Source organism: Mauremys mutica, chromosome 1, assembly GCF_020497125.1.
Source record: "Mauremys mutica isolate MM-2020 ecotype Southern chromosome 1, ASM2049712v1, whole genome shotgun sequence".
In the NCBI taxonomy this organism is placed as follows: domain Eukaryota; kingdom Metazoa; phylum Chordata; order Testudines; family Geoemydidae; genus Mauremys; species Mauremys mutica.
The window spans coordinates 87,599,250-87,619,884 of record NC_059072.1 but is presented as its reverse complement, the minus strand read 5'-3'; the positions used below and the strand labels follow the sequence as shown (position 1 = coordinate 87,619,884).

At 43.5% G+C, this 20,635-nt stretch overlaps 1 protein-coding gene across 3 annotated transcripts in view; it reads right to left on the bottom strand.

The window, feature by feature from the left end:
- ANO4 (anoctamin 4) overlaps positions 1–20,635 on the bottom strand; it is a 257,266-nt gene that overhangs the window by 76,148 nt on the left and 160,483 nt on the right. For all 3 annotated transcript variants that reach the window (XM_045002152.1, XM_045002153.1, XM_045002154.1), the window contains 3 exons: positions 7,723–7,829; positions 5,596–5,651; positions 3,907–4,028 (listed from right to left, as the gene is read on the bottom strand). In XM_045002152.1, coding sequence (XP_044858087.1) covers positions 3,907–4,028; positions 5,596–5,651; positions 7,723–7,829 — 285 coding nt within the window. The remainder of the gene's footprint in view (positions 1–3,906; positions 4,029–5,595; positions 5,652–7,722; positions 7,830–20,635) is intronic.

Here is a 20,635-nt window from a genome sequence, read left to right as displayed (position 1 = left end):
TTAGGTAGGAAATATGCATACAGGATTCTTTGTTGTGACAACCTCTTTTTCTAAAGTCTGTGTTTCCTATTGCAATTAAGTACTAACTTTGTTGTGAAGAAGCTGCTTTTGAGCCACATTAATCAGTCACCGGTTCCCTGAGAAAAAGGGATGACAGGTGCCAAACTCAGTTGAGCCTGTTGGGTTAACATAGTTGGTAAAAGGGGTTGGGGGGTTGCAGCCCAGAGATCCAGGCTGAGAGTGATTCAACTGCATGGGGGTTCCACCCAGAGTGAGGTGCAGGAAGCCAGGCTTGTTTCACCCGAAGGGTGCATTGAGAGGGACAAAAAGCGATCTAAGGCATAGCTCACCCAGCAACTCTGACTCCCCGCAGATGAGATTTCTCTTGTATTATGGTGCTTTTCACACTCCAGCATGGATGTTCTCTCTTTCTGCTCCCTTAACTGAAAATTGTTCCTGACAAACCATGTCTTTTCCCTATTTGAACCCTTTATATCTGCTGGTTGCAAAATGCAGGGCTCCTCTTACAATCCAGAGATCAAGCCAACAGCTTCTTCTGATACCAAGGCTGATCTCAGTTTTAATTTGTGCATTAAATGGCAAAATGAATAGGTGCTGCCACTGGCAATCTAAACTTCTGCAATGTAGGAAGGAGACAACTGAGGCCACTTGTGAACAGTTATCTTTTAAAGAGCACTCTGTACGGCCATTGCTTTGATACATACTGATTTAGATACAGATAAATGGCATCTTTCTTGTCACACTCACAAGTTTTACACTGTGATAACTCCATGTACTGCATTGAGAGTAAGACCAGAATCAGGCCCATATTTTATATGCAATGATCAGTAGTTCAGTATTTTCATTCTACAAATATATCAGCTAAATCTCTGCTTACATACTATTGTGATGAGTGCTATGGAAATGTGCTCTAGTTATCCCAGACCAACAGAATGATCCCTAGGGGACCATTATAGCTGGCAGCAGTTAGAGCAGCTCTGTGTCTGTTCTAATTTACACTGGGGGGCCAGTTTGGCCCCTAGTCAGTCTCAGGAGACAAAGGTGGCTTAGAGACTGTCACGGAGTCATCGGGCGATGCTCTGGAACTGCTCCCCACAAAGCCAGTCAGGACTTTGGGGAGCCTCCTCTCCCTTGGAGCAGACCTGTTCAGGGCAAGAAGCTCACACGTCTTCACCTCCTGGGTCTCTCCTTGGAGCATTCAGCATCCTCTGCCCCTCCATGCGCTTCCCACAGCGAACCCGCCCCAGTGGGGTCCTGGGGAAGCCACAGGGTCCTGCACCCCAACTTTGCAGTCAGACGTGACTCTCAGCCAGCCAGTAAAACAGAGGTTTATTCGATGACAGGAACAGGGTCTAAAACAGAGCTTGTAGATACAGCGAACCCGACCCCTCGGCTGGGTCCATTCTGGGGGGCAGTGAGCCAGACACCCACGTCTGCACTTCACTCCTCGTCCCCAGCCAGCTCCAAACTGACACCCCCCTCCAGCCCCTCCTCTCTGCTCTTTCCCGGGCCAGGGGGTCACCTGACCGCTTTGTCTCCAACACCTTCAGCTGGCACCTTTACAGAGGAGGGGCCCAGGCCATCAATTGCTAGGAGACAGAGTGTCAGGCATTTAGGTGCACTGGCCCTTTGCTCTGCAGCAATCACACACCCTTATTCCACCACCTAGATATTAAGAACTGCATAGGGGACACTGAGGTACCAACACAGTATTCACAGAAAACATTAAGAACATTCCCAGTTCGTCACAGAGACACATTTACCTTTCTCTTCCCATCAGGTGCACCAAGCATGAGCTTAGCTATGCTTTGTTTCCTATTTCTGACTGTCACTACACGTTGACCAGAGATTTTCATTGAGCTACCCACAGTGTCGTCTTTTAGCTGAGCGGTTATAGTACATTTAGTACTCAGTAATGTATATGGGTAGTTGAAATTATTCCTTCCAATGTGCATTACCATGCATTTCTCAACACCGACTTTCATCTACCATCACGCTGCTCATTCATGTAGCTTTGGTAGGTCCCTCTGAAGTTATTCAGTCTTCGCTTGTTTTGATTCACCTCAATAACATTGTGTCTTCTGCAAATGTTGCCATCTCATGTTTCACCCCATTTTCCAGATCATTAATAACTATACTAACAAACATGCTGTGCATCTAATAAGGTCATTGTACAGAAAACATTCCCTAACACAAAACCTCAAAAGCAAGGAAATGAAAAGTGAAGGCATCAACTAGGCTAGCCAATACTCTTGCTTCCATCCAGAGATCCACACATCACTATTAGCACAACCACAACACTACAGACAACATGCCACAACCTTACATTTATCCCAGTAGGAAAATCAGCCTTCCAGGACCCCTGTATATGGAGGTGAAACTGGGCCTGACTGAAGTCAGTGGCAGAACTACAACTGACTTTCAGAGGGGCCAAGATTTCACCCTAGATATTTAGCAACAACACACATATTTTGTAGCCTGTTAGTGTTTAGAATGATAATATCTTATAAAAGAATAAGCAAAATCTGCCTTTAGCACTATACAATTTATTATTGGAGATCTCTAAGTTTATCAAGCTTAATTATATGATTGCTTGGGATCAGGACACCTAGAAGGCACACAGGATGTTAGAGGAGAGACAGATTTGGACCTCAGCCAAGAAAATTTCTTTCTTCATTCATCCTTTTACAGTTCAGTAAAAAATCCTATACAGGACTTATTATACCACATAAACAAACTTAATGCAGCTCTGGCACTCTAGCAGACGTCTGAAGGCTGTTAAAGTATCTGTTATGTAAACCATATATCGGGGGATTGAGTGAAGGTTAAAGGGGCACTGTCAACCTGAAACCTAGTTATTTAAAACAAAAGAAAGAGTTACATATTTTCCCGAGGTATTACCCCACCCTCATGCCCATTTTGGTAGTTTTACAATCACATTTTCCTTTTCTTTTTATACAAAATGTTTTTCTCTGTCCCTTGTTGCTGTGTGAAAGACTCACACAAACAAGAGGGGGAAATGACTCGCTGACTACAGCGGGGGAAAAAAGACCAAGCACAAAGCATTGTCAAGCGCACAGAGGGACTGATCCAAAGCCCACTGAAGTCAATGGGGATTGCTTTCATTCCCTTTAACAGGTTTAGGAGCAAGGCCAAAGTGAATGAACTGAGGGAAGGGAAAAGAGAGAGGGAGATTGTCCCCCTTTAATCACTTTCAGTTCTCGTGATTTTGAAAGATTCTTGTAACAACAGTTTGGAAATTACATTTAGGCAGCAATGCGATTAAGCTGACCCTTTCACAGCTGTTGATCAACAACGATGCCTTTGCAATTGTGTAGAATCTGTACTTCTCATGCTCCCCGGTGCTTCCAAGCGGAATGAACACTGAATTGTGCGATGCCCCTCAAATGCTGTTTTCTTGTTTATGTCTAGTGACTAAGATCTCCATACTGGCCAACTGGTGTGATTAAAGTAAAGTTAATGGCCATGGAAAGTGCCAGATTGAGTGCACCGGAAGACCACATTTAATGGCAAGAAAAAACAAACATAAAAGCAACAGCTTCTCTTCTCACCCTGGCAATGTGACTCTAACTTGACTTGAGAGTATCATATCTACGAATGAGAAGGTGGTTCACTATTGGTAGCTCACTCAGTCCTTGGCCTTTCTAAAGAGTCTGACAACACGAATATTTTTAGGTAGTATATCAACTTCTTTAGATGTTATCATTTCTTTTTGAGCATACTTTTAAAGTGTGAGAGTTTAGGCTAATTTATCAGAGGAATTAACCGAGTCTTTCATGCTTCTGTTAGACTTTCCTACCCTCTTATCCCACTCTGTATCCCAGCACACAGTGCAACATTTTAAAAGCAAATAAAAAGTTTTACCGTACAAGATCCAAGGGCTGGTATTTATACCACACGCCCCATGAGGCCCAGCACTCATAAAGCAGATGTCTGTGGTTTTCTGCCCCATGGGTTCTTATGGAATTTTTACTTCGGTAGCTTCCCTGAAATACAGATTTAAACACTGAGCAAAGAATAATAGTTGCCAAGAAATCTCTGGAACTAGAGGTGTGTTTTAACTGAACAGTTTATACAAAATCCTTGCATGAAAACAAAAAGACAAATTTAGCAACGGCTTGGTTGAATTAGTTTGTCTTAAAGGTTGATTTTTCTTAGACCTGTATTTGGTAACTAGATCATGAGTTGCAAACAGATGTCAGGTGGTCATGACCACTCTGCCCTTCCATATTGGTAAATGGAAGGGGGTTCCCAGGGTAGGCCTGATATATAAAAGAGGGTTGCGGTAAACAAAAGGTTAAGAACAAATGGGTCCCACCATGAAATCTTCATTTAAGGGAGATGCATGCTCAGCAGATGCAGTGTGTCTGGTGATTAGAACATAAGAGTGGGTATGTTTATACTGAAATGAGAAGTGTGATTGCAGTTCAGGTGGGTATAGTATAAGTTAGCATGGGTATGCCTACCCAAGCTGCAATCTGACTTCCAGTTGCTGTGTAGAGATATCCTAAGACTGGGAATCCTGAGTTCTATTACCTGTATTCTGCCATTAACTCAATAAGGTAAGCCACACTTACCTCAAACTGGTGTTGTAATGCATAATCAATTAGTGGTGTGAAATAACCATCTTCAAAGTGGTACCAATTGCAGCTCTGAAGGAGGCTGCTTACTTTGAGAGATACGTGTTTAACATGATGCTGGAATTATTCCAAGCGAGGAGGTTTGGGGATAGCAAGGGGTGTCAAAATACTGAAGAAAGTAAAGAATTAATGCACAACTGAAAGGTGCTCAGATGTCATGGTGATGTGAGCAGTGTAAGAACCAATATACAATAGATGATGTTTTGCATAATTCTGTTTTAATTGATTTTATTAGCTTAAAAGGAGAAGATCTCAAGCTTTCAGATAAAGAGTTTTGGACTTCAATGTACAATATATGAGTAACTGTCAAAGTGTGATTCATGAAACCAGTAATGTTGCTTGTTAGACTGTGACGAGCCAGCTGGTGATATGATACTGGCTTCTCTTTGTTTCTAAATGCTAGACAGCATTAAAAGGAGTTAAAAGCACATTAAATACATCCCTAATGTTGCTTTTCCATACAAAACAATTGTGGTAGTTGCCACAGGGATTGCTAGTGGGAGCTGTGATTGCAAGTGAAGGAGTGGGAATGATCTGTGTGATTGTAAAAGGGAGGGAGGTGGTGCCCCCAGACACACTCTGTATTTGGATGTGTTCCACACCATGAACATGTTTGAGAATTCCTGTAATACATGATTGTTACCACCACATTATTCATAGCCACCAATGGAGGACAGCGTGTGAGTCTGAAGCACATGAATTTTCAGGAAGAGCTATCAACATTTTCTAATGAGCTGGATTAAATGAAAGAAAGCACAGAAAATGCTCACACCATCTGTGTTAATAAAGAGTAACTTTCTACTGAAGCCAGTGGGGACACAATAGTGTAAAACCAGAGTAAGAGGAGACTCAGGCCCAATGACATTGGTATTAAAGTTGAATTAAAAGCCAACAAGAAATGTTAGAAAAGTACCTCATGAAGAGGAAATGCAGCTTCATAGGAGCCATTAGTAAGCAATCGATTCAGACCTAAAAGCCAAAAATATTAATTTAATTAGAAGCAGGGCTAGAATAACTGTGAAATGAGGAGGGCAAGCACATTTTCATGATGAGACTGGTAAATGAAGTTCAGTGAAAGGTACGAGTAACAAAATACTACTTTCATAGGTTTGTCATACTATGGTGGAGCACAAGGGAAGGATGCATACAGCATTCAGATACTTACTACTGTACTTTACCATATTATTCACAATCTACAATTCCTTATGCTTTGAATATAAAGCTTTAAGGGGCAAATGCACCACAGTGAAGTCAATAGGGGTTGACTTTCACCCCAAATATTTTGGTCTAATAATCATATATTAAAGTCTATGTGAGGATATATTTGCAAACTTCGTTTAGGTGAGATGCCACATTTCTTGGCATTCTGCAAATTTCAGAATTTTTGTATCGTAGTGTAACAAAACAGCCGAAAGCCTTAATTTCCATATGGAAATAGCATCATTACATTTATTTAACTTACTGTTCTGAGAGCTGTTGGATTGATGGCCTGGAGACTGAAGCTATCTACTGAGAGAACAGCCACAAGACAGGTAGTAGCAGTGTGGGGCCCAACAACATACCTGAACTTTGACCCAAAGGGACCACTAGTTGGGGGGGAAGGACAGTTCATTCTCCCTGTCCAGTAAGGCTTTGGCCCCTCAGCCAAGACTGACAACACAAGGGAAGTACTTAGTGCCAGCTGTGCTGAAGATAACTGTTTAATTGGAAATTTACTGAAAGGCCACTGAACAGCTATTGAACAGTGCAGTATTCACTTGGGGATATTCAAACCAGTGACCTAGAGGCAAAAGACTCCAAATTCGATTCTTAATCAGTTGAGGAAATCTTATAACATAAGAATAGTCCAATGAGAAGCATTAATTTATCATAAATATCATTTCTGCTGGTTGTATTAGTCTCTGCTATGGGCCACATCTTGGTCCCTGGTGTCTCTACTGTGTGAAGCCCACCAGAACTATTTAGCCTGCCTAGGTTCCTACAGTCCAGAAGCCTACACAGAAGATACTCTGATATGTGGTGGGAGCCACATGGATAGATAGATAGATACTTGGATCCTGAGGCAAGTAGGAGAACACAGCGGCCCAGGCGGTATCTGCATGTGGATTATGCAGCCCCCTGACTCTTCCCATTGCTCAGGAGTGGAATCTGACTCCGGCCCTGGTGCTGAGGATGACATCAGGGAGGCATCGAGCACGTGTGGTGCTTCCCTAATTCTGGGAGCATGGGGAAAAAAGTTCCTCCCTGGCTTGTTGTCAGCTGGGGAAACTGAATGGGTTTTGCTACCCCATCAAGGCTCCCACAGCTGACAGTTCGGAAACGGAGCTTTCAGCCAGGAGCAGTGCAAAGGCCCACTAGAATGAATTTGTTAGTCTCTAAAGTGCCACAAGTACTCCTCTTCTCTGTCATGCAGAAGAATGTTCTTCATTCTAGTAAAAAGAAGAGGAGGAGGACACAGCTCTCTAGCCAACCCACACGTGTGACAAGACACCATTTTTTGCAGAGGAAATTTGAGGAGAACTCAATCTTGGTCTCCCTCTCCCTCCATGGAAAGGATTCAGGGGGCTGCAGTAACCTCCATGACCTCCGTGTGCGAAGAGAGGGGAACAGGGATTCATGCAGGATTGCTGGAGTCTGAAACTCAGGGCTGCATGAGTTTCCCATCCCTCCAAGCACCTCCACACTTTGACCCAAAGAGAGTTGCAAGTTCTCCTTTTGCAATGGGCCAATACGTCTATTTAGTGTCATCAGTTAATACCTCGTGTGTCTCTTGTTTATCTTATATCAGCCTTTCCTACTGCACAGGGAAATAGTCTTCTGAGGTGTCAGCCATATCCTTTCATGGAAAAGCGGCCCAACATTCCATTGCCTCATCTTCAAAATGACTGGGCATACCAAGAAAAAGCGACCACCCTGGAAATGTGTGAAATATGTACCCAGTGAGGAGATTTAAAAAAAACCCAAAGCTGACCTATAAGGAGCATGTCCTGGCTTTATTGATTTTCACACCAAATTAAAAAGCACCTTGTTCAGCACTTACCAATTTTGTTTTTTCCTTCTTCATATTTCACTCTCTGTAAAATATGGTGTACTATTCTACTTCTTGTAGCATTGTTGAAGAAAGTGTCTTTGTTGTGTATGATAAAGCTAAATAAAAAACACAAACAAGATTGGCCCATGAATAAGTGGTATAATATTTAAAATAAATGTTAAGTTCCATTAATTTTTACAGCACCTTAAGAATCTACAGCGTATGAGTGAAGTACAGGGAATAAACCATAAAGGAACTTGACACTGTGATTCAATTCAGCACAATAGGAAATCTCTGCTCCTCAGGGGTGTTGTAAACCAGGACTAAAAAGGAGCCGTTTGCAGAGGATCTTGCTACTTAGTCATTCACTTTCATAAGCATTACATTTAAAAAAATGTTGAAACACTGCATAATACATGTACATAATTTACAAAGAAATTAGATTTAAAAATGCTGCTCTAGAACACACAGATCAGATTAACCACATGAACATTGAAAATGAAATAATACGTTATAAATATTGTACATTAGAAAGTGAAAACATCATATATGACAGTTTGATACAGTAAACTAAAATGGGCTAGAAAATTAACTTTCAGGAGCTAACCATGAAATTACATGAAATTCAGTTTCAAATTCAACAGCTTGGATAGATTTATAATGAATCAAGAAAACTAAGTGAAGGATCAATTGCAAATTGCATTATGTTTACTATATTGTTGGCATATTATATAATGTATATATTTCTTAACAACATTTCACACACATATTGAGGAGAGTATGATATTTTAATAATTACCAAGATCATTAGAAAACTCTAGGCAGCATAGTGTATGTTGTACTATTGGGCTTTGAGGTACCAGCTAAACGTATGACCAAGAGGGAGTGAATTTGGACACTAACTCACAGGGTCTGTGTGTTCTCTTGAGGGAAAATAGGGTCTTCAGCCTAAATACTTTAAAAAAATAATATTTAGGCTCCTAAAGATGCACATAGGGGCCTAGTGGGATTTTCAAACACTAGGCGCCTACCAGGGCCGTCCTTAGGCATATGCATAGTGCCCTGTGCAGCTGCGTGCTTCGTATGCAGTAGTGCCGGCAGCCAGCCCCATCCCCCAGCTGGCGCCCTGTGCATTCCTAGGGGGTGCAGGGCCCGGGACAACTCCCTCCGCCCCTGCCCCCATTTTCCACCCCTTCTCTCAAGCCCACTCCCCCAGTGATGGACGCAGCCCAGGGAATTAGCGGGGGGGCCTGGCAATGGCAGCAGGGGTCAGGCCTATCCCTACACTCACCAGCAGTGGTAGGAAGCAGAGCAACCCAGCCTGCTCCGCTCTGCTGGCTCCCTGCAGCAGCACTCCACTCCGCTGGCTCCCCGCTGTATAGCTCCACTTCCCGCCGCTGGTGAATGCGGGTGGTGGTGGTGGTGGGGGAAACAGACCCCTTCCCCCAACTCCTCTCCCCCGAGTGACACGGCTGGGGCAGGGGGAGTGGAGCGGGCTGGGGCAAAGTCATTCTGCTTCCTGCTGCCGGTCCTGCAGGTCTTGAGCACAGCCCACATCCTCTGCGGGGTGGGGGACGGGGGAAAGGGGAGCAGGTGCTCAGGCTGCGTAGGGCACCATAATTGGTAGGGATGGCCCTGGCACCTACCTTTCAAAATCTGGCCCTTCAAACTGGATCAAAAGCCCATTGAAGTCAATGGAAAGACTCCCATTTTTCAACAGGCTTCCCCGTGCGCCCGCTAGTGAGGCAGTGGGAAAGTGAATGAGTTGATGAGTGAATGAGCAGGTACAATCATACAGATTTCCTAGAGAGACCAGCTCACAGGAATGCAGAGTGGACTCAGAGCATGGGATCAGAAACAACTCTAAAGGAACAGAAATAACCAGAATAGTAGATCCAGCATGTAGCCAGGTCAGAGCCCCTGCTGCAGGGTACAGAAGTTGGGGCTCAGTGTTTTTCCCCCACAGGGTTTTGGCCAAGCAAATATACCCTCTTCAGAGAGGATCCACTAGCCACAGACCCAACATGGTCATTTCCCCCTCCATATTCATATGGGAAAAGCAGTCAGGGAAATAGCTCCCTATTATGCAGGGCTGTGTGAAATCCCCATGTCCTGGCTCTCTCCTGCCAAAAAGTTCCTACTGTATTTTAGGTCTTCTACACCACATACAATTTGCTCCAGAGGGTTCTAGTATCCTGCTTCCAAGACATACAGAAAAATCCAAAAATTAAAGACATTAAACAAAATATTAAGGTACATAAGAGTGGTACACCAGCCCGTACCTCTCTCTATTACCCCTGCTTATAGAAGTTTCCTGGGCCTGAGTTTAAGTTATTTCCCTTTGTGATGCTTGCTGCCACCTTAAAAAAAATAACCCACTTTACTTTCAACTATTTTAACAATACAAAAATGATGAAATCCTGGTCCCACTGAAGGCAATTCCTAAACTCACACTGCCTTCAACCGGGGCAGCATTTCTCCCAGGATCTTCATCAGATCCCATTTAATGCTCTCATAGCATGAGCAGCCCTAGTGGCTTTTAAAATCTTTTCTTTTCGGCCTCCTGGGTGTTCCTACTAAGGAGTAGGATTTGCATGAGCCCAGCCCTCAGGTGTGGTGTTTCTGACTGACTTCACTTCTCAATCATTGATGAGGAGGGAAACCTGTTTGCTTTTTCAGTGCTGGAATGCTATTAACTTTTCCTCAGCCACCATTCTCACCAATGTGAGATTTGTCTCTGTGGAGCTTCTTTAGGCCTGGCTTACTATTGGCTGCCCTTCTTGCCTTTTACAGAGCTAATATGGCAGGTTTGGATATTTTTTACTCTTCCTTTAATGGATTAATGCCTTTTCCCCTCTTCTGTATCCTGGGCAAACTTTGTGTTTTTCCTGTCTCTCCCACCCAGTGTACAACTACAATACTGCTTTATAGGGATGGGAGAAAATTATCAGGGACTACAGACACTCTCCCTGATCTTTCTTCCAAAACTTGAGTTGAACCAAAATCAAAGTTTTTCTGAAGTTCAAAAAAAGTTTAGTCAACTCTGCCGTCCATTATATTTCATTTTTATTCACTTGCCCTTTTTACTTCCAGGTTCTGCTTTGGACCAGAAGCAGAAATGTTAGAATGCCATGAAAAAAGCTGTCCTCAAAGTACTTCTCGCCCAAACAAAAACAAAGAGTCCTGAAATCTCATGAGAAAGCTTGTGTAAGACCTCCATATCCAAGGGATTTGGATAAACACCTACATTTTTGGGTGCTTATCCAAATGGAAACACCGAATCTTTTGAAATTCACCAACCAATACAAATGTCCCTTCTATTTTCCGCAACATAATAAGATTTGTGAATAGGAAAAGTTCTCACACTGCTCTCTCCACATCACAAGTGCGCACATATCCACACAGGTTTTGCACCTGAACTGCTAAGAACATGTCTTCACTACAGAGTTATTTACACTCAAGTTAGCCTAGCCTGAGTGGGTAGGTCTACATGGTGTCTCAGAGCCTGGGTCCACAGACTTGGGCTCTCACTACAGAGCTAAAAACAGCTGTTGAGACCCTCAGGCTCAGGCTGGAACTGGCAGGGAGGTGGTGTGAGAGCTCCAACTCTACCTGTGCTAGAACTTCTACACTGCTGTTCACAAACCCAGTGAGCAGTGAAAACAAGCCCTTATTGTTCAAGTTTACCACTTCCTGGGATTTGCCGTTATTGTTAAATGATAATAAAACTTCAGTCTCAACCCAAGCTTGGTTTGTTTTGAGGTTTCTCACCTTTCTGGCCTCAGGTGCAAGTTCTCTCTGCCCCTCCTCAAAAGGACACACAAATCCTTTACAGCCTGGATTGGAGTGAATGAGCCTCCCTCATCTGACTTCTGGCATAAACAAACATGAGTCAGCAGAATCGTTCTGCTTCTCACTGCAGTATCCTAAACTCTGGTATTGTGCCACGGCTAATTTGTCATGTTCTATAACAGACATCAGCTCAAAGACGCGTGTAAAGGTTTGTGGGTTTTAAAAAAATATTTCAACACTATTTTTCATTTTTTCCATTTGATGTCCACCTGACTTCCTTCTCCAAGGCCTCCCTTTCTGGGTAGCAGTGAATACTAGTCACCATGGCAATCACTTTTGAGACCAACTCACACAGCAAGTTGCACTTGAACTTAACCTTGAGCTCCTGCATTGAGAGGCTTACATTCCTTCTCTGGGTTCATTCTACCATTTTCCCGATAACACAGCAAAAAGGTTTGTCCATTTTCCTTGCAGGTGTGAAATTATTTTGCATAGACATCTATGATTATGACCATACATAGTGATACAACTGTAGATTGTTCCTAAATGGCTGCGCAAGCACACTGAAAGCTGCTCTCTATATAACCATTTCTATGTCATATGATTATGACCAACCAACATCAAGGCTATGTTGTGGGGGAAGGGCTAGCTCAGTGGTTTGCAGATTGGCCTGCTAAACCTAGAATTGTGAGTTTAATCCTTGAGGGGGCCACTTAAGGAACTGGGGTAAAAATCTGTCTGGAGATCGCTCCTACTTTGAGCAGGGGGTTGGCCTAGATGACCTACTGAGGTGCCTTCCAACCCTCATATTCTATGACTCTACATTGCACTTCTATTTTTAAAACTTTTGTCACTCAGGGGTGTGAAAAAACATCCCCCTGAATGACAAAAGTTTTAATGACAAAAAGGACCGGTGTGGATAGTGCTTCATCAGTGGGAGACGCTTTCCTGCCACCGAAGCTATTGTGCCTTATTGGGGGTGGTTTTATTTGGTCACTGGGAGAGCTCTCTCCTGGTGACAGAGTGGTTACACTGAGTGCCTTACAATGGAGCAGATGTAGCAGCACAGCTGTGCCATTGTAAGGTGTGCAATGTAGACATGGGCTAAGATGTATAAAAGATACAGAACTGAATGTTGGTGGAATATGCAAAGGAGTCGAACTACTACTTGCTCCAAAGGACACCTTACTTTAGCTACTTGCGTTTATTTTAAAATGTAGTAACTGTAGCATTAAGATTATTGATCTATCTTGCTGAGAGTGGAGAAGGAAAAACAAATGAAAATTCCATAGACATACTGAAATGCTGATCATCTAGCAGAATCCTGTCTTTTCCAGAGCTGGCTGAATCAATCTGAGTGCATATGTTGGTGACACCAGGGAAAGATACTAAATTTCACAGGGACTAGAATGGCAGAGGTTAGAAATGGAACAAATCTGACAGGTCACCCAGTCCATCCCTGTACCAAGTACAGGAAAAGACGTGTTAGCAGAGGCATTGAACAAAATGTGGCATATTATTTATCCTAAATCAACATTATGGGGGCTCTCTGAAATACCATGGGTCTCAGTCAATTGCTCCCAACAACTTTGCATGGGAAAACAAGTTCAAAACAGTATCAGCTCTAATAAAGTGACTTTTAAGGCATTCAGAAATCTTCACTAAGATTTGTTGAACCCATGGTGTTCTCTCTGTCCCTCTTCCATAGAATTTGTGTCACCCACTTAAAATGCAGCCTGTGTGTCTCTGGCACTTGCCTTATTACAATGTAGATATCTTTCAGAGATTCCTTCTGCCTACTACTGTACGCAACACACACATACACTCTCACACCTATTTGAAGGTGATTTGTGTACCTAGCCCTATTTCCTGATTGTAATAGTCCAACATTCCCGAAAATAGTTTCTGAAAAGACATGGAACTGGCTTCATCCCTAAGGTACAGTGATTCAATTTGGCCTTGGCTACACTTGCAAATTTGCAGCGCTGCAGCAGGGTGTGAAAACACACCCTCTCCAGCGCTGCAAATTGCGGCGCTGCAAAGCGCCAGTGTGGTCAAAGCCCCAGCGCTGGGAGCGCGGCTCCCAGCGCTATACGTTATTCCCCACAGGGAGGTGGAGTACGGACAGCGCTGGGAGAGCTCTCTCCCAGCGCTGGCGCTTTGACTACACTTAGCGCTTCAAAGCGCTGCCACGGCAGCGCTTTGAAGTGCAAGTGTAGCCAAAGCCTAGACATTTGGAGTTATACCACACATGTACCTCAGTCCATTTAGTCAAGCTGTAACTGATACTGTTCTGATTACAGAAAACCTCCCATAATTTCAGGGTTTTTACTGTTCTATTTCTTCACTAGGTTCTGTTGTTTATCTTATTCTGAGCCTGCGTCACTCAGTTTAAAAAGTACACACCACAGATTTCGGTTTTGGGTGGTTGGGATCTACGCTGCTTTGAATACTAACCTATAGCAGAACTAGGTTCTCACTCCCTCATATATTACTCCAGTGGCATACAGAAGCTATAAAGGCTCCACAACCATCCAGGAGAAAATTTCCCCATGGCAGGAACAGAGTCAGGCCTACATAGTACATAACCTTATTGTTCTATGTTGTTCTCCCACATAACCCACAGCAGATGCATAGAGATGGAGGGTGTGTCTCAGAAGTGAGGAGGCTTCGTAAAGCTGAGTGCTATGAAAATTCTGGACTGTGCCTCACACTACACGTTTCAATTCATGATGGGTAAACCTCACAAAGTTCCAAGATTTGGTCCAAATAAGCATCCATTCAACTTATCCAACTTCACTAAGCTGAAAATGGCATAAGATTAAGCTCTCCTGAGAGATTTCTAGCCCCCTTCTGCCTTCAGATGCATTATAAATGCCTAGAGAACAGCATTTGTTCAGCACTTCTGTTCTTGGAGTCCTGACTATGATTATTAAACATACTGAATTTTTTTGATCTTCATTAAAACTTCAGGGTAGGTTTGTTATAAATTTGGGATAAACGTTTGGATCACTTCTAATTTTAGCCAAACTGACTAGCTTCTTCATTTTATAAAAAGATATATATTTAAAAATAAACATTATTTGTGTAGTATGCTAGGCATTTCATAGACATGCATGGAGCCAAGATCTCTGCCCCACAGACATGGGCAGCGCGTGACTCGTGCATTGGGGATGCTGGTTATAAGCACTGGAAGTTCCCTAGAGTAGGGGGAGCACCGCTGCCCAGATCATAGCCCCACTCCCCTGCTCCAGACTGTGGCCTGCCCTTGCTCAGTCTCCTCCCCCCTGAGGCCCCACCCATGCTCCACCTCCCCACTCTGCCCCTGGTGGGGCTCCCGCTTGGCTCCCTTCCCCGAGGCTCCCCTATCTGCCACTTGTGCCTCTCTGCCCCCAGCAGGTAGGGAGGCATCTGGAAAGGGGGTGGAGAGGCATGGACAGGGGGGCCTCTGGGGAAGTGGCAGGGGGGGATGGGAAGAGGAGCAGCATGGGTGTGGTCATGGGGGAAAAGAATGAGTGGGAATGGGGCCTTGGGTGGAGCGTGGTGGGGCTATATCTCGGGCTGCTGCCTTTTGGCAGCAGTGCTCCAAAGGCAGCAGCCTGGCACCTCTCCAGAGGGAGGGGCACCACATCCTGTTTGGGGAGGCTTAGACTCCCCTTGGCTCTTATACCGCCGTCCACACCCACAGAGTTTAAATCCATTAGCCTGACCCTACAACCCATACCGTGTGTGTAGTCCTTGCTCATATGCAGACTCCAACTGAGGTTAACGGGACTATCCAGATGAGCAAAGATTCCAGTCCTTAATTAAAGCCCATTTTTGAAAATGTCATACAGCTGAAATATATTGCTCTTGTATTTGTTACATTATATGGCACAAAAGAAGGTTAATTGCTTTGAAATGAAATCGGTAGCTTTCTTAATTAGGCTCGGATCTGGAGATATCAAACTATCTTGCCACTGCTAACAAGGCAGAATAAAGGCAATAAAGCCAACTCTCATCTAAAGAATGGTCTCAAACTAATGCAAAGGCAAAACACCCAATTAATTCATTTTGATGCATAATGTTTTGGGAACTTTTCAGGTTGCAAACTTCCACTATGCAAACACTTTGGGGCCAAATTCTGCTCTCACTCAATGGAAGTTCTGTGCAGGTACCTGGGGGCAGATTTTGTTCCTTTCTTGCTTTAATTTATTTTTAAACTTATTTGGGGAAACAAAGAACTGGATATTTTCTATTAACAAAGAGACAAACAATCTAAAATTTAAACACTCCAGGACCTGGTTACTGAACTAAAGTGCTTGCATTTACCAGCTGTTCTTTGGCAGGGCACCCCAAGCATTAGGTATTCAAGTCAAACCAATGATGCTAACCAGAGTGGAATCTAAACACATTCCATTAGTAGATAAAGACTAGCAGCTCTAGTCAGATGGCCTGAACCTAAGAGATGCTGAGCATCCACAACTTCCATTAAAGGCAACGGAAGCCTTTACACTGTAAGCTAGTAATTGTAACTAAGGAAGCTGTATATTAAGGGGACAAGCTTTCCCTTATTACGGGGAAAGGGCCTTCCCTCCACTGTCCCTGAAAATATACTCCTACTAACTAGTTACTTGCAGTGGAGAACTTAAAATAATTCTTCTACCAACTTCACCCCAAGGAACTCTTTCACAACTAAGATGACACCACCCACAACTATCACATCCCCGCCAACAGTCATAAGAAAAAAGAATAATCTGACTGGATACCCCCAGCAGACAGAATCACACCTAGGATCATTACATTAATTGCCTTAGGGTAGAAAATTTACTGTTAGTCTTCAACAAACATTACTTCCACCACAATCTCTGTACCACCTAGAGAATATACAGTCCCTGAAATCCAGATCAGATAGTGATCAAACTAGCAGACAAACAGGATGCCATCATAGTTCTTAGTCGTGATGACTATGTCAAAAAGGCAAAGACAGCTCTCTGACACAACCTACTATAAGGAACTCAGAGCCGCCCCCCAACACAGGAATTCAAAAGATACCATCAAATCCTTCCCCAAACAACTAAAAGAAAAAAATTCTACAACCTCCCCTTCCTCCCCCCATATGAACCTACCCCAGGGATTTTCTACATGCTTCCCAAGACACACAAACAAGGGAATCCATACAGACATGCGCTCTTACTGAAGGAATATCAGGATTCATAGAAACCATCCTCAAACCAGTCACCACACAAAGGGCCAGCTTCCTCTAAGACAGTTCAAAACATTAACAGCCTCCCCTAGAACACCATTCTTGCCACCATAGATGTCACCTCCCTGTACATCAACATCCCTCACCAGGACTGCCTCAAATACCTACAAGTTAATGTACAACACTCAGGAACCATAGGCGCCAACTTCTCCTGATGCTGGTGTGTGCTCGCGGTCCCGCGCCACCGGTCCCACCTCGACTCCACCCCTGCCCCGCCCTCATTCCAACCTCTTCCCCAAAGTCCCTGCCCCAACTCTGCCCCCTCCCTGCCCTTATTGGACTCCTTCCCCAAATCCCTGCCCCGGCCCCACCTCTTCCCCGCCTCCTCTTCTGAGTGCGCCACGTTCCCGCTCCTCCCCCCTCCCTCCCACAGCTTGTTACACTGCGAAACAACTGTTTCGCGGCAGCAAGCGCTGGGAGGAGAAGCAGGGACACAGCGCGCTCAGGGGAGGAGGTGGAGGCGGAGGTGAGCTGGAGCAGGGAGCTTGGCTGCCGGTGGGTGCAGAGCACCCACCAATTTTTCCCCATGGATGCTCCAGCCCCAGAGCACCCACAGAGTCAGCGCCTATGATGGGAACAGCTATGGGTACTATGATGGCTCCCCAATATGCAAACCTCTTCAAGGGCGAATTTCAGGAAAAATGCATCATGAAACCAATGATATACCTGAGATATATTGATGATATTTTCATCCTCCGGACAGATGACCTATACTCGCTCAGATTTCCACCACAACTTCAACCACCACCACCACCCATCTATCAAACTCTCTCTAGAACACTCCCACACCAGCAGCAATTTCCCTGACACGATGATCAGCATCAACAACGGATCCCTACAAACATCTGTATAAAAGAAACCCCATGATCAAGAAACTTTCCTTTACAGATCCAGCAGCCATCCCAGCCACACCAAGAAATCTGTTATCTACTCCCAGGCACTCAGATATCATAGAATTTGCTCTGAAGACAAAGTCCGGGATACACACCTTCAGCAAATAAGGATACTCCAACTGAGAAGTGGATCACATCATAGAATGGGCCACCCAAATACCCTGGGAGAACCTGCTTCAATACAGAAAAAATCCCCCCACTGACCACACACACCTAGTTGTCACGTACCACTTTCCACTGGAACCCATTTGGACTGTCATCAAACAGTTACAACCCATACTTGATGGGGACCACATCCTGAGAGAAATCTTTTCTGAACCCCCACATCTGGCCTTCAAACAACCTTCCAACCTCACCAAGCTTATCATCAGGAGCAAGCTCCCCGCAGACCAGGATACACCAGTTCCAAGTGGCATCAGATCATGTCAGAACAACAGATGCAAAACCTGAAGACATATCTCCACTGCTATGATGATCAATGACTCCCCAAACACATCTTTCAAGACCCATGGGCACTATGCATTCCCATTAAAACATGGTGTACCTTGAACGGTGCATCAAATGACTCACAACAACTATGTGGGTAAAAAGAGACAATCACTACACTCTTGAATGAACTTGCACAGAAAAATGATAAAAGACAAAAATACCACATCACACATGAGTGAACAGTTTTCACAAAGTAATCACTCCACATTTGACCTCTCAGTCCTCAAAGTAAACCTGCACAACACCTTCAACAGATGAACCTGTGAACTTAAGTTCATAACTCTTCTAGACACTGAAAAACATGGACTTACCAGAGACACTGGTTTTATGGCTCATTATAACAATTTGTAACACACCACACTGCCTAATAACCCTTAATTACACACTTCATTTTGAGTGGTCTCCTACAGCAAGTGTGAACCCCTAATGCTTAACAATCTGTCCCAACTTGTGTTTAGTTTAGACAATCTGGTTACGTGCCCCATACATAAAAAAGAGCTCTGTGAAGCTTGAAAGCTTGTCTCTTCCACTAACAGAAGTTGGTCCAATAGGAGAAATATTACCTCTCCTACCTTGTCTTTCTCATATCCTAGGACCTATACAGCTACAACACACTGCAAACAATTACAAAATTTTAAGCTATCTAGATATTGTCCCAGCACAGCCCTCCTCAGCCTGAGGTGTTATGATTGCACATGGGACTATTTTTCATTTACTTTTTTTTTAGTGTTTTATCCAATTATATGGGAAATAAATCTCTAATGAGAAGTCAAATAGTTTTCATATTTTTCTTTGAAATAAGGGGAAAGGGAAAAGTCCTGACACACTGCTTGAAATCTCTATGCAAAAATTTTGAGCATTTTCCTAACTAGGAAGTAGAGAGTTAGAAATTCACAACTAATTAATATAGTTCCCATTCCCAGCTGAGCAGCAATTCATTTAAAAAAATAACTAAGATCTAATGTAATAACAATGAATTACCGTGATCTCTGAATGAAAAATTATTTCAGATCTTGTGCAGTGAACATTCCCATAGCCGACAGTCTTCAGAAAAATTATTGCCTGCACAAAAAGACCCTTTATGAACCACAGCCACTGGAGGACAGGGACACCGAGTGGCCAGATTATTATTTTCTATCTTTTCCCTTTTCCTTCCCGGACTTCAAACTCCTAACCTTGCTTGAATAGAGCACTTTCCCTTTAGTAGGGAGGGAGATTCCCCCTTCCCCATTATTGCTACTTGGAAAGGAGGAGGAGGTTTGGATGCTTTCAGTACTGACAGTTTTATGATGCACACAGTGAGTTATGCCTTCAGAATAAAAGCTTAGGCTGCACTGCAAAAACTGTAGTCACACCTTAAAAATCTTGAGATCTGCTCTTTTCTCCTGTCACTGTCATCAGTTTTTTGAGGATTTAGCGGTGTGTATTTAAAACCTCTCTCACAAATTCCTCTCCCTGCCTGGCCCTTTATGCTGGCTGGCAAGGAAGAGCGTGCTGTGATGTTCAGAAAGGGAAAGGCCTTGCTTACGATATGCTAAAATCTTAGCATAGGAATATTTTAAGTATTTTTCTCCCCAAACCAAGCAAATCATTGTGACAGACTGTCAATATATTGTAATATATTGAACAAACTGTATGGAATTAAGATAACCTTACTGAGTTAAATCAAGCCATAGTGAATTGGAGTTAACAACTTTGGGGTATATTGTATTAAAATGTGATTGTGTATGAGTTGTTGGGGCACTGTATGTACCTTCTCTAGTAGGGAGGGGTGATGATAATGTAATTTCTTCATTATCAACACTTTGAAGCTTGTTCTGAGCTGAATCTGATAAACCTGTAACCACAAGGATGCCCCTACAGTGGGGTATTAAAAGACACCACTTGCCAGAGCTCACGTAAGAGTTGGGATGAACGCTGGTAAACTTATTAGCATGCGTGTAGATTCTTTTATTGTTTTTCATGTTTTCTCCTTAATGCTTTGTACCTTAAGAATAAAGGAGGCTTGCTTAGAAAGAACTGGGTGGTAACTTATATCTGTAGCAATTACACTGTTATCCATTTCTGAAGAGAAAACAATCAGGTGTCTTAAGGCAACCTGTCTGTGCTTGGAATTACACAGTGGAGAAAAGGGAACTATTCAGCCTGAGAATGCCCTAGTCAGAAATGAAAGACATGCATTTCTCTACCCAAGAGAGGTGACAGGTGGGGAGCTGGAAGCCAAATGTGGGTGCCCTTGCTGTACCATTGAGGAGAAATACAGGTGTCATTGCCCTGAACTGTGACAGAAATAATCTATCCATCCAGGCGTTTCTAAAGTGCCTGTCACCTGGTGAACCCACCACCAATGAAGACTATGTCCACACCAAGTTTCAAACTTTAGCCATATTTTTGCTGCAGACCTGCATATGAAAAGTGTAACTAGAATTTAAAAAAAATAGGAAAATGTTGATTTGTTTCTCCACCCTTGCTGAACTCAAATACAGCCAAAGGGAACTTGAAG